Raw genomic sequence first — 17,148 nt, 5'->3', positions numbered from 1 at the left:
TAGAAGATATTTGGTTGATATATAATACATAAAGTCACATTTGAGTCTCAGGAAATTCAAATGCATGACTGGTCCCTCACACTTCAGTCATGTCTTTAAACCCTGATTCCTTGTTCTACCTACACCTGGTCCTTCAGCACTCCTACTGTTCTCATTTTCAGAGGCAATGCTGCATTTCACTGGAAATAATCACCTTTTGTCTTTTCTCCAATGACACTTAAGTGAAATAGCAGTCTATTAGGTCCGGCTTGTAACTACATTTTTAAAAATTATGTACTTGTTAAGATTTTTGCAGTGAGCAAGGGCACACACGTATAAACACGCATACACTTGGAAGTTAATCCAATTAGAAAAATAATACTTCAAAGACAATATTCTTAGGAGCAGGTATTACCAAAGCCAAATTTCTTGAAAGTACAGAAAGACAATGTTGAAAGTTTAGTGTTAGAGAAGAAAATTTAAGAGAAGAAAGAAACTCAGTGGAAGATATCTGTTTAAATTTGGGGAGAGGGAGGAAGCTGATGACCTCACATGTCTCCAGCATAGATCTAAAGCAAGGGAGCACATGGTTGGTTCCAGGCAAAGTAAGACTAATCACTTGGAATGAGATTCAGACAACACGGTGCTACTTTGAGAATATACTGAATGTGACTAAATTGGGCAAATAACACATCAGTCTACCCATTTTCAGCCAAGGTTGAGCTTTCGAAAGTAAGAAGCAAAATAATTTAACTAGAAATCTGACCTCCATCATGTAGTATTTGACAGACATCTGTGAGGTGAGCTCTATTCTGTTCCTGTTAAAACTAAACATCCTGCTCTTTATCATTTGGGGATACTGAAACACTTGAGAGCAAAGTGTGCCAGGACTGATTCTTTCTCAAGGAAAACAGATATGAAGATGTCAGTCCACTCCAAATGTCTACAAACATGGCCGAAGACATAGGCCAGAAATGTCACTAGTTTCGTCTATTGACAGGCAAGCCACTTCAGGAAAGATTGATGTCATTTATTTCGTACTTTTTAACTGAGTATGTAAGGAACTTAGATGTTAGAAATTATGAAATGTAATATATTTAACTATGTTAATTTACAAGGAGATGAAAATGTAGAACTATATTATTTTAATTATAAAAAATGCAAAAACTAGAAAAATAGAGATCTTTAGCTGATAATTGGGCAAATTGTATCTTGGCTGTTTAAGCTGTGAGGACTCATGATAACCATGTACCAACATCCAACTGTAATTCATTATTCTGTCAGTGATATCAGGGGTAATTTGACCATTCTGCCTACCTGCAGTATCCTTTCAGCACCACAGAGGCATTGCTCTTGAGATCACAGGTACACATCCCAGCCAACCTGGAGTCACATAAACTACCCCTATCACAAATCCGTCTATCTGAAGTATCTACACAACTAAACTTCAAACACCATCTGTCTAAGTCAAGACCAACTAAGCCAAGACAATTTATTCTTGCCTTTAGTATTCTCTTATTTTATGAACAGTACATTCCTCATTGCCCTGTTTATAACAAAATACTACTCCTCACAGGAAACTTCTTTAGTGTTCCTGAAATGAATTTGGACTGAACTGCACAGATCCACATTTAATGTCATGGTACTCTAAATGATACTGTGGATGGTTGGTTACTGAGAGCTCATAGCTGAGTGCCTCCTTTTCTGTGAGTATCCATATCCAAAAACTAATCCATATCCAGAAACTGCCTTGAATCTCAACTTAAGACATTTTGAAGCAATATTTTGGCTCCCAGGATGCCTTTGACTTAGAAAGCCAGTTGCTGTCACTGAATCACAGGTCAGTTTCATCCTGGTCCAGTTGCTTTTACTCTCCTCCAGTTGTTGGTCCAAAAGCCACTTCTTGACTAACTTTCAACATGCTGATCTTCACCACAGAACCTTCTCTGTGAGGCCTGTCTTTTTCATGACAAAAATATACAAGTACCTAGAATCTTATCTTAATTTTTTAAATGTAACAGTTACATGTATTAGTCATGGTAGATTCAATCTAATTGTGTTTCATATTCAATCCCACTGTGCACTATAAACAGTTATGGAAGAGACTATGTGGGAAAGGTCTGGCTCTATCCTATCACTCAGGAATCTACAGTGCATTTTATAACTGGATATTTATTTCTGTCAGACTAAAACGGAAGTAAAAAGGTGGAAATAGAATCTGGATTATGGTAATGATAACTGAATATATACACACCTACGTAATAGTTAAACAATGAATATAGTGAACTAAAATGCATTGTTCTATAAAATAAGTGTCAATATTTAAAGCAGTAATTTCATTTTTTAATATAATATTTTAAATTTAATAATTTAATTAAATTTTAATATACTATTTTAAAATTCTTTTAGAATTTTATACATGTTTAAATTGTATTTTTGATCAAGTATAACTTAATTTATAGAGAAAACTGCATGTACATAAATGTTTAAAACTTTCATATTGCATGCACTACATTAGTGTAATGTATATCATCATCCCAAAATAAAATATGTGTTAATAACCTTATACTTGGTTCAGTTTAAAATCCACCTGTAAAGATATGACCACTAAATAGTCTGTCTGGGAAACCTAGATCTCAGTGTTTGCAGGAGAAAATATTTATGTGTCTCTGCACAAAGCACTTGGGTTAAATAACATGATAATTATATGGGCTGGATAGATGATATCCTTCAGAGATGGATAGAATAGATATCATTCTCACTTATTTTTAATTATTAGAATAAAAACAGCATCTCTTTCTCTATATACTATAATTCTCTATTGCTCAACCTTCTCTGAAAAGGTTTTGCATGCTTGAAGCTATGCAAATATGTTGAGTTATCATAGTTTCAATTAGTATTTGATTGTTTTACCCACCACTAATGAAAGATGCTAAGGTTAAGGATAATGGAAATATTATACATCCACTACCTCAAGCAAAGACATCCTTTTGGCTCTACTACCATCCCACTGTGCCTTCATGAAAGTCTTATTTGAATGTGTTACATCCAACATCATGCTACCTGTGTACTTTTCATGCTTATATGAAGTGTGTATTACTCAATCACAACAGGTGTTACATCAAATTTAAGTAGTAATTACTATTGACATTACTATTTCATAGATAGCATGAGAAATTGAGCATATGACTTGACAAATGTTACATAACAAATAAGTAAACCATGTAATCAAAGGTCCTCATTGCCAACTTGTGATTAGGAAAGAGGAGAGAGAGAGAGAGAGAGAGAGAGAGAGAGAGAGAGAGAGAGAGAGAGAGAGAGAGAGAGAATTTTTTTTTCTTTGCGTTAGGCTCCAATTCCTTTGCAAACAAAATAGTCTCTTTTGATCTTGGGAAAGGAATCTCCTGTCTTAATACTTACTGCATTTCCTGTTTAATATTGCCTTTTAAACCCCTCTAGACCTTCAAATTCAATGAAAAACTATTTCTAGTGGCCTAATTTTTTTTATTATTTTCATGCAATATTATTCCATTAAATGCATAAGGCTTTACATTAAATTTGCGGTTCTGAACATATTCTACATATCATATATGTATTTATTTTCATTTGTGTTAGGCGATAACAAAGAAGTGGGATTTGAATGTTTATCTCTACAACCAGTCAGTTCATTTTAGCTAACATTTTTCTTCCTGCTAACAAGTTCTTAACTGTGATGCTTTCAAGTTGTTAACTGCAATCTTGTCATCTCTAATTACTGCTTTTATTATGAATTTTCTCTCTACAAGACAAGGCTGATCTGCTGATTCTCTTTAAAATATGCCAGAGAAACTCTGGAGTATATCTTCAGTACAGGCAGTAAAGGCAAAAACACATGCAGGCTGTATTCATAAAATCTCCCAGAGAAGTTATAGTCATTAACTATCACTTGTAATTAGGTATATATCTTAGAAAAACATATTGTATATTATTTGGTGGAACTGATTTATGAATTAACAGATATCATTAAAACATTTCCATTTAATTCTTAAAATATAATTACTTTTTATCATTATTATAGAGTATCTGTTTATAAGATTTAAAAATATGTCATAATATTAAACATTGTAACACTTGACATATAGATTGATGAAACAACTAAACCCTCAAACCAATAGACAAAACATTTTTTAAAAAAAATATTACATATTTTGTAAGGATCCCATATAAATATTTTGTTGTTGCCTAAACTGCTACTGATAGATGCGATATTAACAGTTTCACTATACACTATTAAAGATGTAATATAATAATGTGTTATTGGAGTATATAAAGGGACAGCATTAAAGAGACTGTGCATAGTTATAAGTGGATATTATCTGTCTAGTAAATGATAATCAAGCTACAATCTAGAGACACGAAGAGGTTAGATAAAGAGGAAGGCTCTAGGGGGGAATGTATGGACCACCCCAAGAATGGGACATAGAAGAAATGTTCTATGAGAACTGGTAGTTGCTGGAGACAGGATTGGGAAGTGTGTGTGTCATGGAGGGAGGTGAGAAAATGTGGAGAGACAGCTGTAATAGGGGAGCACTGGGGCGTTGGTGTGGAAACCTAGTGCAGTGGAAACTTCTTGAAATCTATCTGGGTGACCCTCGTAAGGACTCCTTACTAATAAAGGATACAGAATCTGAACTGGCTATCTTTTGTAGCCAGGCAAAGCTTCCAGCGGTGGGACTAGGTTATAGATGATTGAGTTGGTTGAGGGTGTTCTATAAACAACCCAGGCTGATGCTAGGACAGAAGATTACTCTCTGAAAACTGACAGTGCGGCCCCACTGCAGAGAACACACCCATAAGCTCATTGACAGTAGAGACGTTGAGCCGGTACCTGCAAGGAGCCTTCCACCATATGTTCTAGTCTCTTTGGCACGAGAAAATACTCTGTAGGCTACGGAAAGAGAAACCCGAATACCAGTCTATCCACAGAACTCTCCACCTACAATCTAGCCTGGCGAAAAGATGTACTGGGACAACGGTAGCACAGAATTTGTGGGAGTGGCCAGCCGACATTTGGTTTAACTTGAGATCCAAGCCTTGAGAAGCAGTCTATGCTATACACTGCCTTAACAGCCAGAAACTACAGGCTGGATTTCCTACAGACCTAGGGTATAACCAACTGGGGAAAAAAAAACAATGAAATGAGAAACAACTCCCACTGATACTCTGCTATACTCAGATTAGTGCTTTGTCCAGTTGTCATCAGAGACCTACATTATGAAGACAGACTAAATTAAAGTTCCCCAGCTGATATCTTCCCTAGGGTACTGGGTAACCACATAGAAATGGGAGAATATTCGAGAAGAATGAAGAGATGAGGAGGAGAAAGATAGGGAACCACATAGAATAAGGAGAAGAAAGATTGAAGAAGAAAGAAGAGAGGATGGAGGAGAGCGGAAGGGCATGGCCTATCAAATGATTTGATCAAGGCTCAGATGGTGTTGCAGAGTTTGAAGTAGCAAGCACGGGGTCTTCATGGGTCTGCACCATGTCCTCTGCACATATGTCAAAGCTGTTAGCTTGGTGTTTTGTGGGACTCCTCGTGTTCTATGACTCTTGCTTGCTCTTGAAACTCTTTTCCTCCTATTGGATTGTCTAGTCCAGTCCATATGAGGGCTTTTGCCTTGTCTTATTGTATCTTGCTTTGTCATGTTTGGGTGTAGTCTGTTGGATGCCTGCTCTTTTCTGAAGATCAAATTGAGGAGAAGTATACCTGGGGTAGATGGAAGATGGGGAGAGCAGCTGGGAGGAGTAGAGGGAGGGGAAACTGTGCTTGGGATTTATTGTATGAGAGAAGAAACCATATTCAATAAAAATAAAACAAAGCCCATGAATGACACTAGGAAGATAAAGAAATGTTAGGAAAAATTCTATATTCCAATTTGATAGCCTGGAAGACCAGATGAAATCTTGAAGAATATAATTTTCTAAAATTTACAAGTTGAAATATATGTGTATCTACAAAGATACTGTATCACCAATTACTGACATTTCAAACTAAAAATAGACTATGCTGAGATGTATTCTATCTTGCACTTGAGATATACATTGTAACAAACTACTTTCAGAGGACAGAAATGAGTGCTTTCTAACTTATTCTAGGAGTCCTGTATGCAGACAAAGGCAATAAAGATACAGATAAGTGTTTCAGGAACACATAGGCAGTGTTAAAACTGATGAGGACACATTTTAGTCAGCTTCTGATCAGTAAAAATTTCAGAGCTGTACTCCACAACAGTGTACATCATTGTCAACACTAGCAATCTTAAAAGTTCCACAACTTAGCCTATAATTTTGTTTAAGATACCTAATATACCACAATCAGGTATTTCTTGTAAATTACAAAATAGTACAATACTTAAATAAATGTTTCTAATAAATTAGATAAGCCCTTTTGTTTTGTTTTCTTTTCTTTTCCCCTGTGGTTTGGTGATATAAGCCAGGCATACACACTGAACAATAGCCCAAGTCCTTGACTTTCTGAGTCAGGATCAAACTATATTTCCCAGGCTGATTTTAATCCCACCATCTCCCTGCATATAACTCCATACTCAGTTATGTAGTCAAAATTTAATTTCACAATTCCATTCTTTTGATAGTATAAGTTAAATATACTATTAAATATAGATACGTATTTAACGAATATAAAACTATCTTCTATATTTAAGAAAGGCATTTTATTTAATGATTGATCATACCTGAGTTAGTTCATTAATATCTACAAGTCCATTACTGTCTGCATCAAAATACTTGAACATTTGATCCACCAACAGCTTCTTCCTAGATATGTCATCACTGTTAGGATTCTCATTTTCTTGTGTAATGTACTTTTGATTTTGTAAATCTAAAAGCATACTTTTCATCTTGCTGTACTCAGTGGCCATGCAGTTGTCTCCTGTAACAAAAAAAAATTGAGTTATTTTTGAAGCAATCTTATTGCGAAAAAAAATTTTATTAATATTTCGAAATGTATGCGATAAATATTTTTAATTTCTGATTTTGCATACTTTAAACCTTGGGAAAATGAATGAACCTTTCTCAAGATGCTGGAAAATTTCTGCCAAGGTGACAAAATATCTACTGTTTTTTTGTGTGTGTGAGAAAGACATTAATATTTGAAAACAGAAAAATATACGACCACGTAGTTATAAAGTTTAAATTAATTGTTTTAGTTTGTGTCCTAACAATAAAGCACAATATTGATAAACTCAAATATGCATAAAGTAATGGGCAAGTCTGTAGAAATGACCCTACAAGTAAGAGCACTTGCTTCTCTTGAGAAAACTAAAAGTTAGTTACTGCCACCCATATGTGCTGGTTCTCATCAGCCTGTTACTCCAGCTCAAATATACCCTTCACAGATATCCACACTCAGGTGCACATATTCACACACAGATATACTGATAGACAAAATAAAATAAACTTTTTTTTTAAAAAAAGAGTTTCAAACAGATAGGCAAAGGGTTAGACTCCTTCTGATTTTGTAATTAAACTTATTTACACGGGCTCCACAATAATTATACCACACCACACAGATTAAGTAAAATATATATTTAAAACACTTTAACTTGTTTTAAAGAAACTCTCAGGTATTTCAGTCTGTCTATATCTAACATTTTCCCTCCCCATGGGAAAATATCCTTACCAGCACTCAGTTCATTATAGGATCTGCCCACCTGCCTTTCCTTACTGCTATGATATCTACTTCATCTCCTTTGATAGTACTTAGATTGTAGCATAATGATGTTTTCATTTATACCTTGAAGTTTCAACTTTTCAAACATCATCTCCCAGTTAAAATTAATTGCAATAAACATTATTAACATGTTTTCCGGTGTCTCCTGTGTATACATCTTAATAATTGGGGCATCAAAATTAATTTAAATAATTGCATGCCTAATTTTTCTCTCAGAAAACAAAACAAAACAAAAATTAAAACTAATACAACTTCTCTGGTATTTTCAATTAATTATTTCACAAATGATTTGGCTTCACATGCTCCCAGGATGAGGCCTGTAGAAGTAGACTATTGAAAGATAATACATACTGCTGCCAGGAAATGTGACATAAAACATATTATAAAATGGTAGTGATTAGAGCAATTATGAATGAAACAGTGAGTATTACATTAGATGGAAAATTTTATGACATATTTTTAGTTTAAAAAAACTAGCTCTATAGTTGAGTTGCCTTTGACAATTAGTCATGACAGCATTGACAATTTTTAAAAGAAGATTCCTAAAGATGTTTAAATATGTTCCTGCAAAGCCTGAGGTTGAAAAACAGTATTTGAAGTTCCATTCTCTTTCAAGACAAGATGGAAAACATTCTATTCTAGAGATAAAAGAGATGATCTTGCTTTTTATTAAAGGGCAATGAAATTACTACCATGCAGTGATTTTGGCATTTACTAATCCTGTCAAGAAGTCCTTTTTCACAACAAAAAGTAAATGTGATGCTACAGAATAAGTCAGTTTTACATTATCCTCTTCTCTCTGAAGAATAAGAATCAGAAGAATGTTTTCATAAAAGCAAAGAACTCACTTCCAAAAGAATGAAGTGGTTATCTAGTGTCATAGCTAGCAATCTTGGTGTCTGGAAAAACATCACAAAAGCAGTAACATCAGACATGTGTATGTGCATCGTGAAGAAGAGAGACTTTTGGGAGAAAGAACAAGAAAGCATAGCAAACTCTTCCAATAGCTCTGAAAGAAAGGATAGGTTGTTCAAAACAAATCTAAATGTTTCAATGATATTTCAGTTAGTCAAGGGTAATGTGGAATAATCTTTGGGATTCTGATATTAATGGCTTACGCACAAAATCTGCAAACTCTTCACCTTACTCAGTGATATCCTGATTTCTCCTTGATGTCAGAGGGTGAAAATGTGCATTCAGAGGTTGATTTTAGACTACAAAGAACAGGGATATCAGAACGTCACTGAGAATTGGAATGGAAGGAAGAGGAGAGTGTGACACATATTTTAATGGGTATTTAAATTTAGAGTAGATTTGAAACTTTGATACTCTAATTTTTTTTATCTCATTAAAATAATTTGGGGACTAGAGACATGTTTCAAAGTTTAAAACCACTTGCTGCTTTGGCAGAGTGGACCCAGAAACCCAGACGCAATTCCCAGCAATCTCTAAAATGGCTCACAGCCAGCTCTAACATCAGCTCCAATAGATCAGACAACTGCTTCTAGCTTTTGCATGCAAATAAATTCATTTGCACATGCCTGTCTACCTGCCTCCCTGCCTCCCTACCTATTTATTTACCTATTTTCCTACCTACTTACACACACACACACACACACACACACACACACACACACACACACACACATGCATACACAACTAAAAATAAATTTAACCTTTGAAGATAGAACGTGTTTTAGAAAACTGGTGGGTGCCGAGTATTGTCCAATAACAGTGATTTCACTAGCACTGATCATTCAGCTAAGTTTTCAGTACAAGACATAATATTAATCTTGTTGAGCAAGTCTTAAATCCAATTATAGAGCCTTTGGTTACCAACAAGGTTTGTGTGCCACTATTGCTCCTGTAGATTTATTGTGGCATGCTGGTCATTGATGGAGTGATGGAAACCACTACAGAAAACCACAGTGAACCAATATGAAAAATGTGGAGTTCAGTCCCAATAGATATATTTACAAAACATTTTCACACCTAAGGCTCAGGGAATGTCACAGTAGAGGGGCTAGGAAGACTGTAGGAATTGGAGGACCAGGGTCTTTGCTGTGAGATTGGGTCTTCTAGGGATGATAGAAATTCACTTAGGGAGTGAGTGTCAGGAACTTCTCCTCACTCTAGGCTAGAACGTCGGCTGGCCTGATTTCACATAAACCATGTATAAATAAGCATAACTGCTATGGATACTGAGTTCATTGATCCTATCAGCAAAATAATATGTAGGTCTGGTCCTAGATTAAGTTTGGCTCTTATAATCTTTTCATTTCCTCTACTTCAATAGTCTGTGAGTGTTTAGGACAGACAGGATATTATTGTACAGGTTTTCCGTATGTGAATGAGCACCTCAGACCTACTCTTTACACTTTGACGAGTTGTTTCTGTATTAAACATCTAGTACACAAAGACATCATTAAAGAGATATAAAAGCTGCACTAATTATGGGCAGAGAAATATGAGTTAGAAGGCAGTTTGACACTGTGTCCATTTAACAGACTAACAGTAGTAGGTGTACTTCTGGGGTCTATAAGCTTCAAAACCGTGGATATTTGGTCAGATTAACAGTAGTAGAGAGATTTTCCTTCCTGTGGAATATTACTGCAGTCCAGTCAGAAAGCAGTTGGTTAATGATATAACATCTGTGCCACTATTGAAGATTTTGCCACCCTGGCAAAGATTTTTCTGAAAGAAGTTGCAATAGTAACTAGTTTATTGGAAGAAGAAATGATAATCGTTCCTTCATGTAAATTACATATTGATGTCTATTTCTTTAAAAACAACAATCACATAACTGAATATGAAGGAAAAGATCCGGTCTTTCTTTGAAAAGCCAAACTATTCCATGAAAGCCAGGCAACAATATGATATTTCACTATTTACAGAGTGTTTTTGCCAGTACATAAGACAAAATTAGTATCTCTATTTAAAAGACTAATATGGGTTTGTGTAGAGATTAAGTTCTTGAATGTGGTGTTGACTTATGTGCAGAAAATCTGTGATTTGCATTTACAAAATTTATATTAAGATAACTCATACCAGGGAAGACTGCTATTTTATTTCCTGAAATTTATTCTTTCCACTTTTGTCATAATGTTATTAAGCTACATGTACAACATACCCACGTAAATACTTCCTAAGATGTACAAAATTTCTAAACTCTATTGTGATGTTAAATTTCTGCTCACCCTACAAGTAAGTAGCAGAAGAAAATGGCTTTGGTGCTTTCCATTTTCATATTTTCCTTCATATGAAAAGGAAATAGAGACTTTGACTTTAAGGTTATCCATCTTTACAAGTGAGATGCAGAATACTTCCTAAATATAGTTTTGTAAGAATGTCTACGTTTCACGTTTGTAAGGAAAAAGACAAAGATTTTACTGTTATGTGTACTCCATATTTCTTATGTTTACTGTTTATTTTCAATTTCCACTTAAATTGACTATTTATGATGAAAGAAAATTGAAGGTTACATATGACCACATATTAATGTAAACTGTGTATTAATTTAGTAATAAATAATTTACTTATACTATACTTGATTTTCAGGCTTAATGAAACCAACAAGAGTATTTTTACAGTTATGACCAATCAGAATTGTTTTGTTTGATTTCTATGTTTTTCAGGCTATGATAGCTAATAAGGTTTGGTAAATGTTAAAAATACACAGATATAGAAGATTCTGCTTGAACAGATGATTTATTGTTTATACCATGACCTTCTAAGTTGTCTGATTACAGCCTTTGCTTGTCTCTGAGGTATTTTACTACCCCCATATATTGTACATATCTTAGCAATGGACAATATTTTTTGTCTATGGATGTGCAAGTGAATTTTGACATGCAGACATTGAGTTGACATCTCTTATTTCTTGGAAAAGCCAGCTTTAAACATGTTTGTAGAATGATTTCCACAAATGTGTGTGTGTGGTGTGTGTGTGTATTCATGTTATACAAATGTGTGTGCATGAATACATACTCATCCATGTGCATGTGGAATTCAGAGGACAACATCTGGGGTCTTCTTTAATCGGTGTCCATGTTAATCTTCTGAGACAGGTTCTCACACTGAAGCTAGAGGTTGCTGGCCTGGCCAGAGGGCCTGCCTATTACATCACAGGGATGCTCCTAGCTTTGCTTCCCCAGCATAGGGATTCCACGGATGCTGCTCTGGGCCAAATGGTTTGTTTGTCTGTTTAAGCCTTAACTGTGATCAGTAGTGTTAAACCTAAGTCCTCATGCTTGTTTATGGAAACACATTGTGAACTAAGCCATCTCCATAGGCTCCTAAAATTCTTTAAGCTGTATGAGTTTGTGACTTCTTAACTTCCTTGAACTGGTGACATCTGTCCATTTCTCTCCTCATGAGAGACAAAATAAAATTTTAATGCTTTCCATTTTGCATCTGTATGATAGATGTGACTTCACATTCAAACACTCTTTTAATTCAGCAAATATATATTTTTTGTAAAAGAGGTATAATAATAGTACGAATCATTCTTATTTCTGTGGTCATAATGGATGTACAAGTAAAATATTTTACATTAAACAAGGTGTACGCTTACCATTAAAGAAAAGGCTAAAATTCATATACAATTATGTATATTTCTAAAATGTATTATTGTGTCAATAATAAACTATGAAATTTGAATCAAATAATATTATCAAACTCTGCATATTCACTTATATTTTCAATTGAGCCAAAACTAAGCCACCCACTACATGTTAAATAGTATAATTGAAGGTTTGCTAGGATGCGATTTTCCTGAAGTAACCATTCTTAGATACAGAGACAGCAGCTGGATATTTAGGATGACCCTTTCTCATAAGGAACAATGATGCATTAATTCAGAAAATACCATGAACAATTATCCATAATTACTTGATGAAATAGGTTTTTCTTAAGGCGACAAACTATCAACCTTGATGTTGCTGTCTCATACTTCAAATGAAGAAATGTGTCAGAGTTAATGCAGATTGTCAGCTGGGTGGGACTTGAAATCATTGAGAAGACAAACTTCTGTGCAAGTTTCGAGAGGTTTGCCATGAGTTAATTGAAATGGGGAAACCTACACTAAAAATGGATGGGGTCCTGGGCTGAATGGAAGGTGGAGAGCACAGAACACATCCTCATATCTTTCTGTTTCCTGTGTGCATGAGATATGACAAGCTTCCTCAGCTTCCTGCCATCATGCCAACATCACCATGTTAGAGTATTTTTAAAGTTATTTATGTGAGTGTCCTATTTTCATGTGTTCTCCATGACAGAAGAAAGCATCAGAGCTCATTATAGATGGTTGTGAGCCATCATGTGGTTGCTAGGAATTGAACTCAGGACCCCTGGAACAGCAGCTGAACCTTCTCCAGAGGCTAACGTTGTAGATTACTATTTAAAATCATGAGTCAAAGTAAACCCTCTTTCCTTTAGATTTGGTCAGGTATCTTGTCATAGCAATGAGAAAAAGAACTAATACACAGAGGTTAAGCAACATAATAAGAATAAAAACTTATTTAGCTAGAATCTAAATTCAGGAGCTGTGGCCCAGAGATTGTTGTTACTGTAAAGTCTCTATTGGAGTGTACTTCAAACAACCTGAAATAATGATATTTACAGAGTCATATTGGTTTGCAGCCACAACAGCAACTCAAATATTGGCATATCAAGAAGCCATCTGTTAAGTTTTAGAATACCATAATCAAACAGAATGGCATAGATTGCTAGCTTTAAACTTAAGTGGTTACTCAAAGAGTGATGTTTTTTATTAAAGTATCAACTAAACATTTTATTTTCATCAGGGAGATAAAATCTTTTTCCCATTTTCAACTTTATCCTGGACCTAACTTTAATTTTGAGATGTTCTCTCCAAATATCCAGTTTTTATTTTCTAAGTAAATAGCTATACAAGAAAATTCTAAGTTATATTTTTCTCTACATGATTAATTATGTGTAGCAAGTAAGTACAATACCAATACACAAAATCTTTGTGAGCCAGAGAAAGGTACATCTTAGATCATATTTATCATCCTGCATGAAACTAAAGTCTACACGGATTAAAGACCTCAACATAAACCAGAATTATTAAATCTGTTAAAAGAGAAAGTGGGGAAGAGCCTTGAACTCATTGTCACAGGAGACAACTTCCTGAACAGAACACCAATAGCTCAGGCTCTAAGAATAACAACTAATAACTGTGACTTCATGAAACTGAAAAGCAAAGGGCACTGTCAATAGAACAAAATGACAACCTACAGACTGTGCAAAGATCATTACCTAACAAAGGGCTAATACCCAACATACATAAAGAACTGAAGAAATTAAACACTACCAAACCAAATAACCCAAATAAAAAAAGGAGTACAGAGCTAAAGAGAGAATTCTCAACAGAGGAATCTCCAGTGGTCAAGAAATACTTAAAGAAATGCTCAACATCCTAAATCATCAGGGAAATGTATATCAAAATGTCTCTGAGATTCCATCTTACACCTATCAGAATGGCTAAGATGAAAAACTCAAGTGACAGCATGCTGGTGAGGATGTGGAGAAAGGAGAACACTCGTACATTGCTAATGGGAATGCAAACTTCTACAACCGCTTTGGAAATCAATCTGGTACTTTCTCAGAAAACAGGGAATAACTTTACCTCAAGACCCAGCTATACCACTCCTGAACATATAACCAAAAGATACCCCACCATACTACAAGGACATTTGCTAAACTATGGACATAGTCACTTTATTCATAATAGCCTGAATCTGGAAACAACCTAGATGTTCCTCAAGCAAAGAATGGATGGACAAACTGGTAATTACACAGTGGAATACTACCCAGCTATTAAAAAAACAAGGAAATCTTGAAATTGCAGGCAAATGTATGGAACTAGAAAGATCATCCTCTGTGAGGTAATTCCAACCAAGAAGGGTATACATGTTATATGCTCACCAATAAATTGATATTAGCCCAACATAGATGTTCTCTGACAGACTCTACCCAGTGTAGGATCTGGACACATACTGGGACTCACAGCCCGACTCTGAGCTGAATGCTGATAGTTGTATTGAATAATGGAGGATGAAAGGGCCTGGAAGAGTCAGAATACCCACAAGGAGACCATCATGGCCAGGAGATCTGGAGCCAGTGGACCTCACAAACTGATGGACCAAGGACAGTGCATGCAGAGAACCTAGATCTCCTGTTCAGATACAGCCTATAAACAGCTCATTCTTCATGGTTGTCATAGAGCGGGCAGGTAGTGGGGACTGCCCCTGACATGAGCTTTGATGCTTCCTTTGGTGGAGAGTCCCTGCTGACACACCGAGTAAGGGGATGCAGACCATCCTGATGAGACCTTATAGGCTGTGGTCAGATGGTAGGGGACGAAGGCACTCCCTGTCAGAGGTCTAGGGTACAGGAATAGGGTGGAAGAGGGGGGGAGGGTTGGAACGGGGGAAGATACAAGCAAGGGGATAACAATCGAGATATGGTGTGAATATATTATAATAATAAAAAGAAAAATGTATGCAGAAGCAAATAAAAAAGTAAAACATATGGACAATTACCAATTACCAAATGCACTTCTGGAACTAGGTTGTTTTTCAGGTGATAAAATAATCAGGTGCTAGGTGTATTTTAATTTTTATAAGATCATACATAATCTTTGATAATATAAAAGAATAAGTAAGTAATTACTTTGCTGCATATTTGGTAATATATTAAGGTGCTGGTCAGGGTTATTAGAGTATATATGATTTTACTTTTAGTTGATAGGATCCAGGAAACTTCCAAAATACTTATGATATAATGATTAGATGGTTAGATGTTTCACTAACTGGCTATGGAATTATATTAAGCAATGAAAAGTGTTAAATTTTTTGTTATGAGTCCAATGAAAAATAAGGACTCAGTTTCTAGTTCCAGTCAGACATCAAAATTTTATAAATACACAAATATTTATAAGATATTTTGATCTGTTATTTTTGCTTGATGTTGTTGAAGGAGAGGTGTTTCTAAGGAGATAAGAATTGTCCAGGATATGGGGAGGTGCCTCCTCAGGCGAAGTGCTTGCCTTGTAAGCATAAGATCTAAGTTTATTGCCTTGGAACTCATATAAAACTAGACACTAAGAACAAGATGGGAGGCAGAACCCAGGGAATATCCCAAAGCACACTGGACAGATATCCTGCCACTCACAGCAGCGACGGATGGTGTGATCCTTTAAGGAACATGGTAGAAAGAAAGGGAAGGCCCAACACTTAAAGTTGTCCTTGGACCTTTACATTCACTATATGAAGTGAGCAAGAAAACAACTACACACAAAGAAGTGTGTGATATATGCACACTCATACACACACACACACACAATTTAATACAAAACTTCACATTTTATGTATATTGTATACTGTGCTTTTATATAACTATGATTAACAAAACTGAGAAAAGTAGGGCTTCCATTCATTGATTATTCATTTATTTATTCAATGAATATATATATGTATGTACATATATATATACACACACACATATATATGTAGATTATGAAGACACAATGATCCTCAGATCTGTGTTTTGCTGGGGTCTGGAATTGTTTATATAGGAAAATGTCCCCAGAGAAATATGGCAAAGTGATGTCCCTGTTATGTAAAGATATCACTCTGGTTTATCATTCTATGCTTTTAATGAGAAAGCAAAAGTCCTGGATTCCTTGCAGACAGTGTAGGTCCCAGATTGAAAATCCCTTACTCAGCAGAGTCCAGCTTTAAAAATCCTACAATCAGAGTTTTCAGGAAGGCTGATATATACTTGGGAGATTGTGTTGAAAAATATCAATTTTCACTGTGTTGCATATAAATATTTATAAGTATGTTACTAGCCGATATGACGATTTTTAAAACAGTGTTTTGAGAAAAACGGCTTCATGCAGTAGGCATTCCATCAGTTTTCTTGAACACCTGATAAGCTGTGATGCAAAAGTGAGAAGAGGAGATTAAAAGGAACTTCCTGTTGGGTTCTCATACTAATATGTTTGCCTCCCTCTTCTTAGCAGATGATTTCAGGTTCTGGCATTCTTAGAAGATGTCTTTCTCTTTGTTTTCACAATACTCAGTGGTTCTTCATCATCATCATCATCATCATCGTTATTATTATCTCATTTTATGACTCTTTCAATGGCAGTGAGTTAAAGATCTGTTAACTAACTAGTTAAAATATTTTGTTGATGTGCTAGTCTTCTTTTTAAATTAATATTTATTTATTTTCACTTTAGATATGCCTTTGCTAACCACTTTGCCCAGAAGAAGGCAGCCTATTCTCTGAACCTGCAGTTAAAAATGGTTGTGAAAGATCACGTAGGGACCTCATAATTGAACTCAGGTCCTAAAGTAGAGCAGGAAATGTTAATTGCTGCAGGGCTATCTCTCGAGTCTGAAATATTC

The 17,148-nt window shown here is 35.3% G+C and overlaps 1 protein-coding gene across 2 annotated transcripts in view; it reads right to left on the bottom strand.

Annotated features, from left to right (window-relative positions):
- FSTL5 (follistatin like 5) overlaps window positions 1–17,148 on the bottom strand; it is a 580,413-nt gene that overhangs the window by 291,176 nt on the left and 272,089 nt on the right. For both annotated transcript variants that reach the window (XM_084768539.1, XM_084768540.1), the window contains exon 5: window positions 6,714–6,910. In XM_084768539.1, coding sequence (XP_084624665.1) covers window positions 6,714–6,910 — 197 coding nt within the window. The remainder of the gene's footprint in view (window positions 1–6,713; window positions 6,911–17,148) is intronic.

Source organism: Acomys minous (assembly GCF_964271855.1).
Source record: "Acomys minous genome assembly, chromosome: 19".
Taxonomy (NCBI): Eukaryota; Metazoa; Chordata; class Mammalia; order Rodentia; family Muridae; genus Acomys; species Acomys minous.
This window is presented reverse-complemented; position numbering and strand designations above follow the sequence as displayed.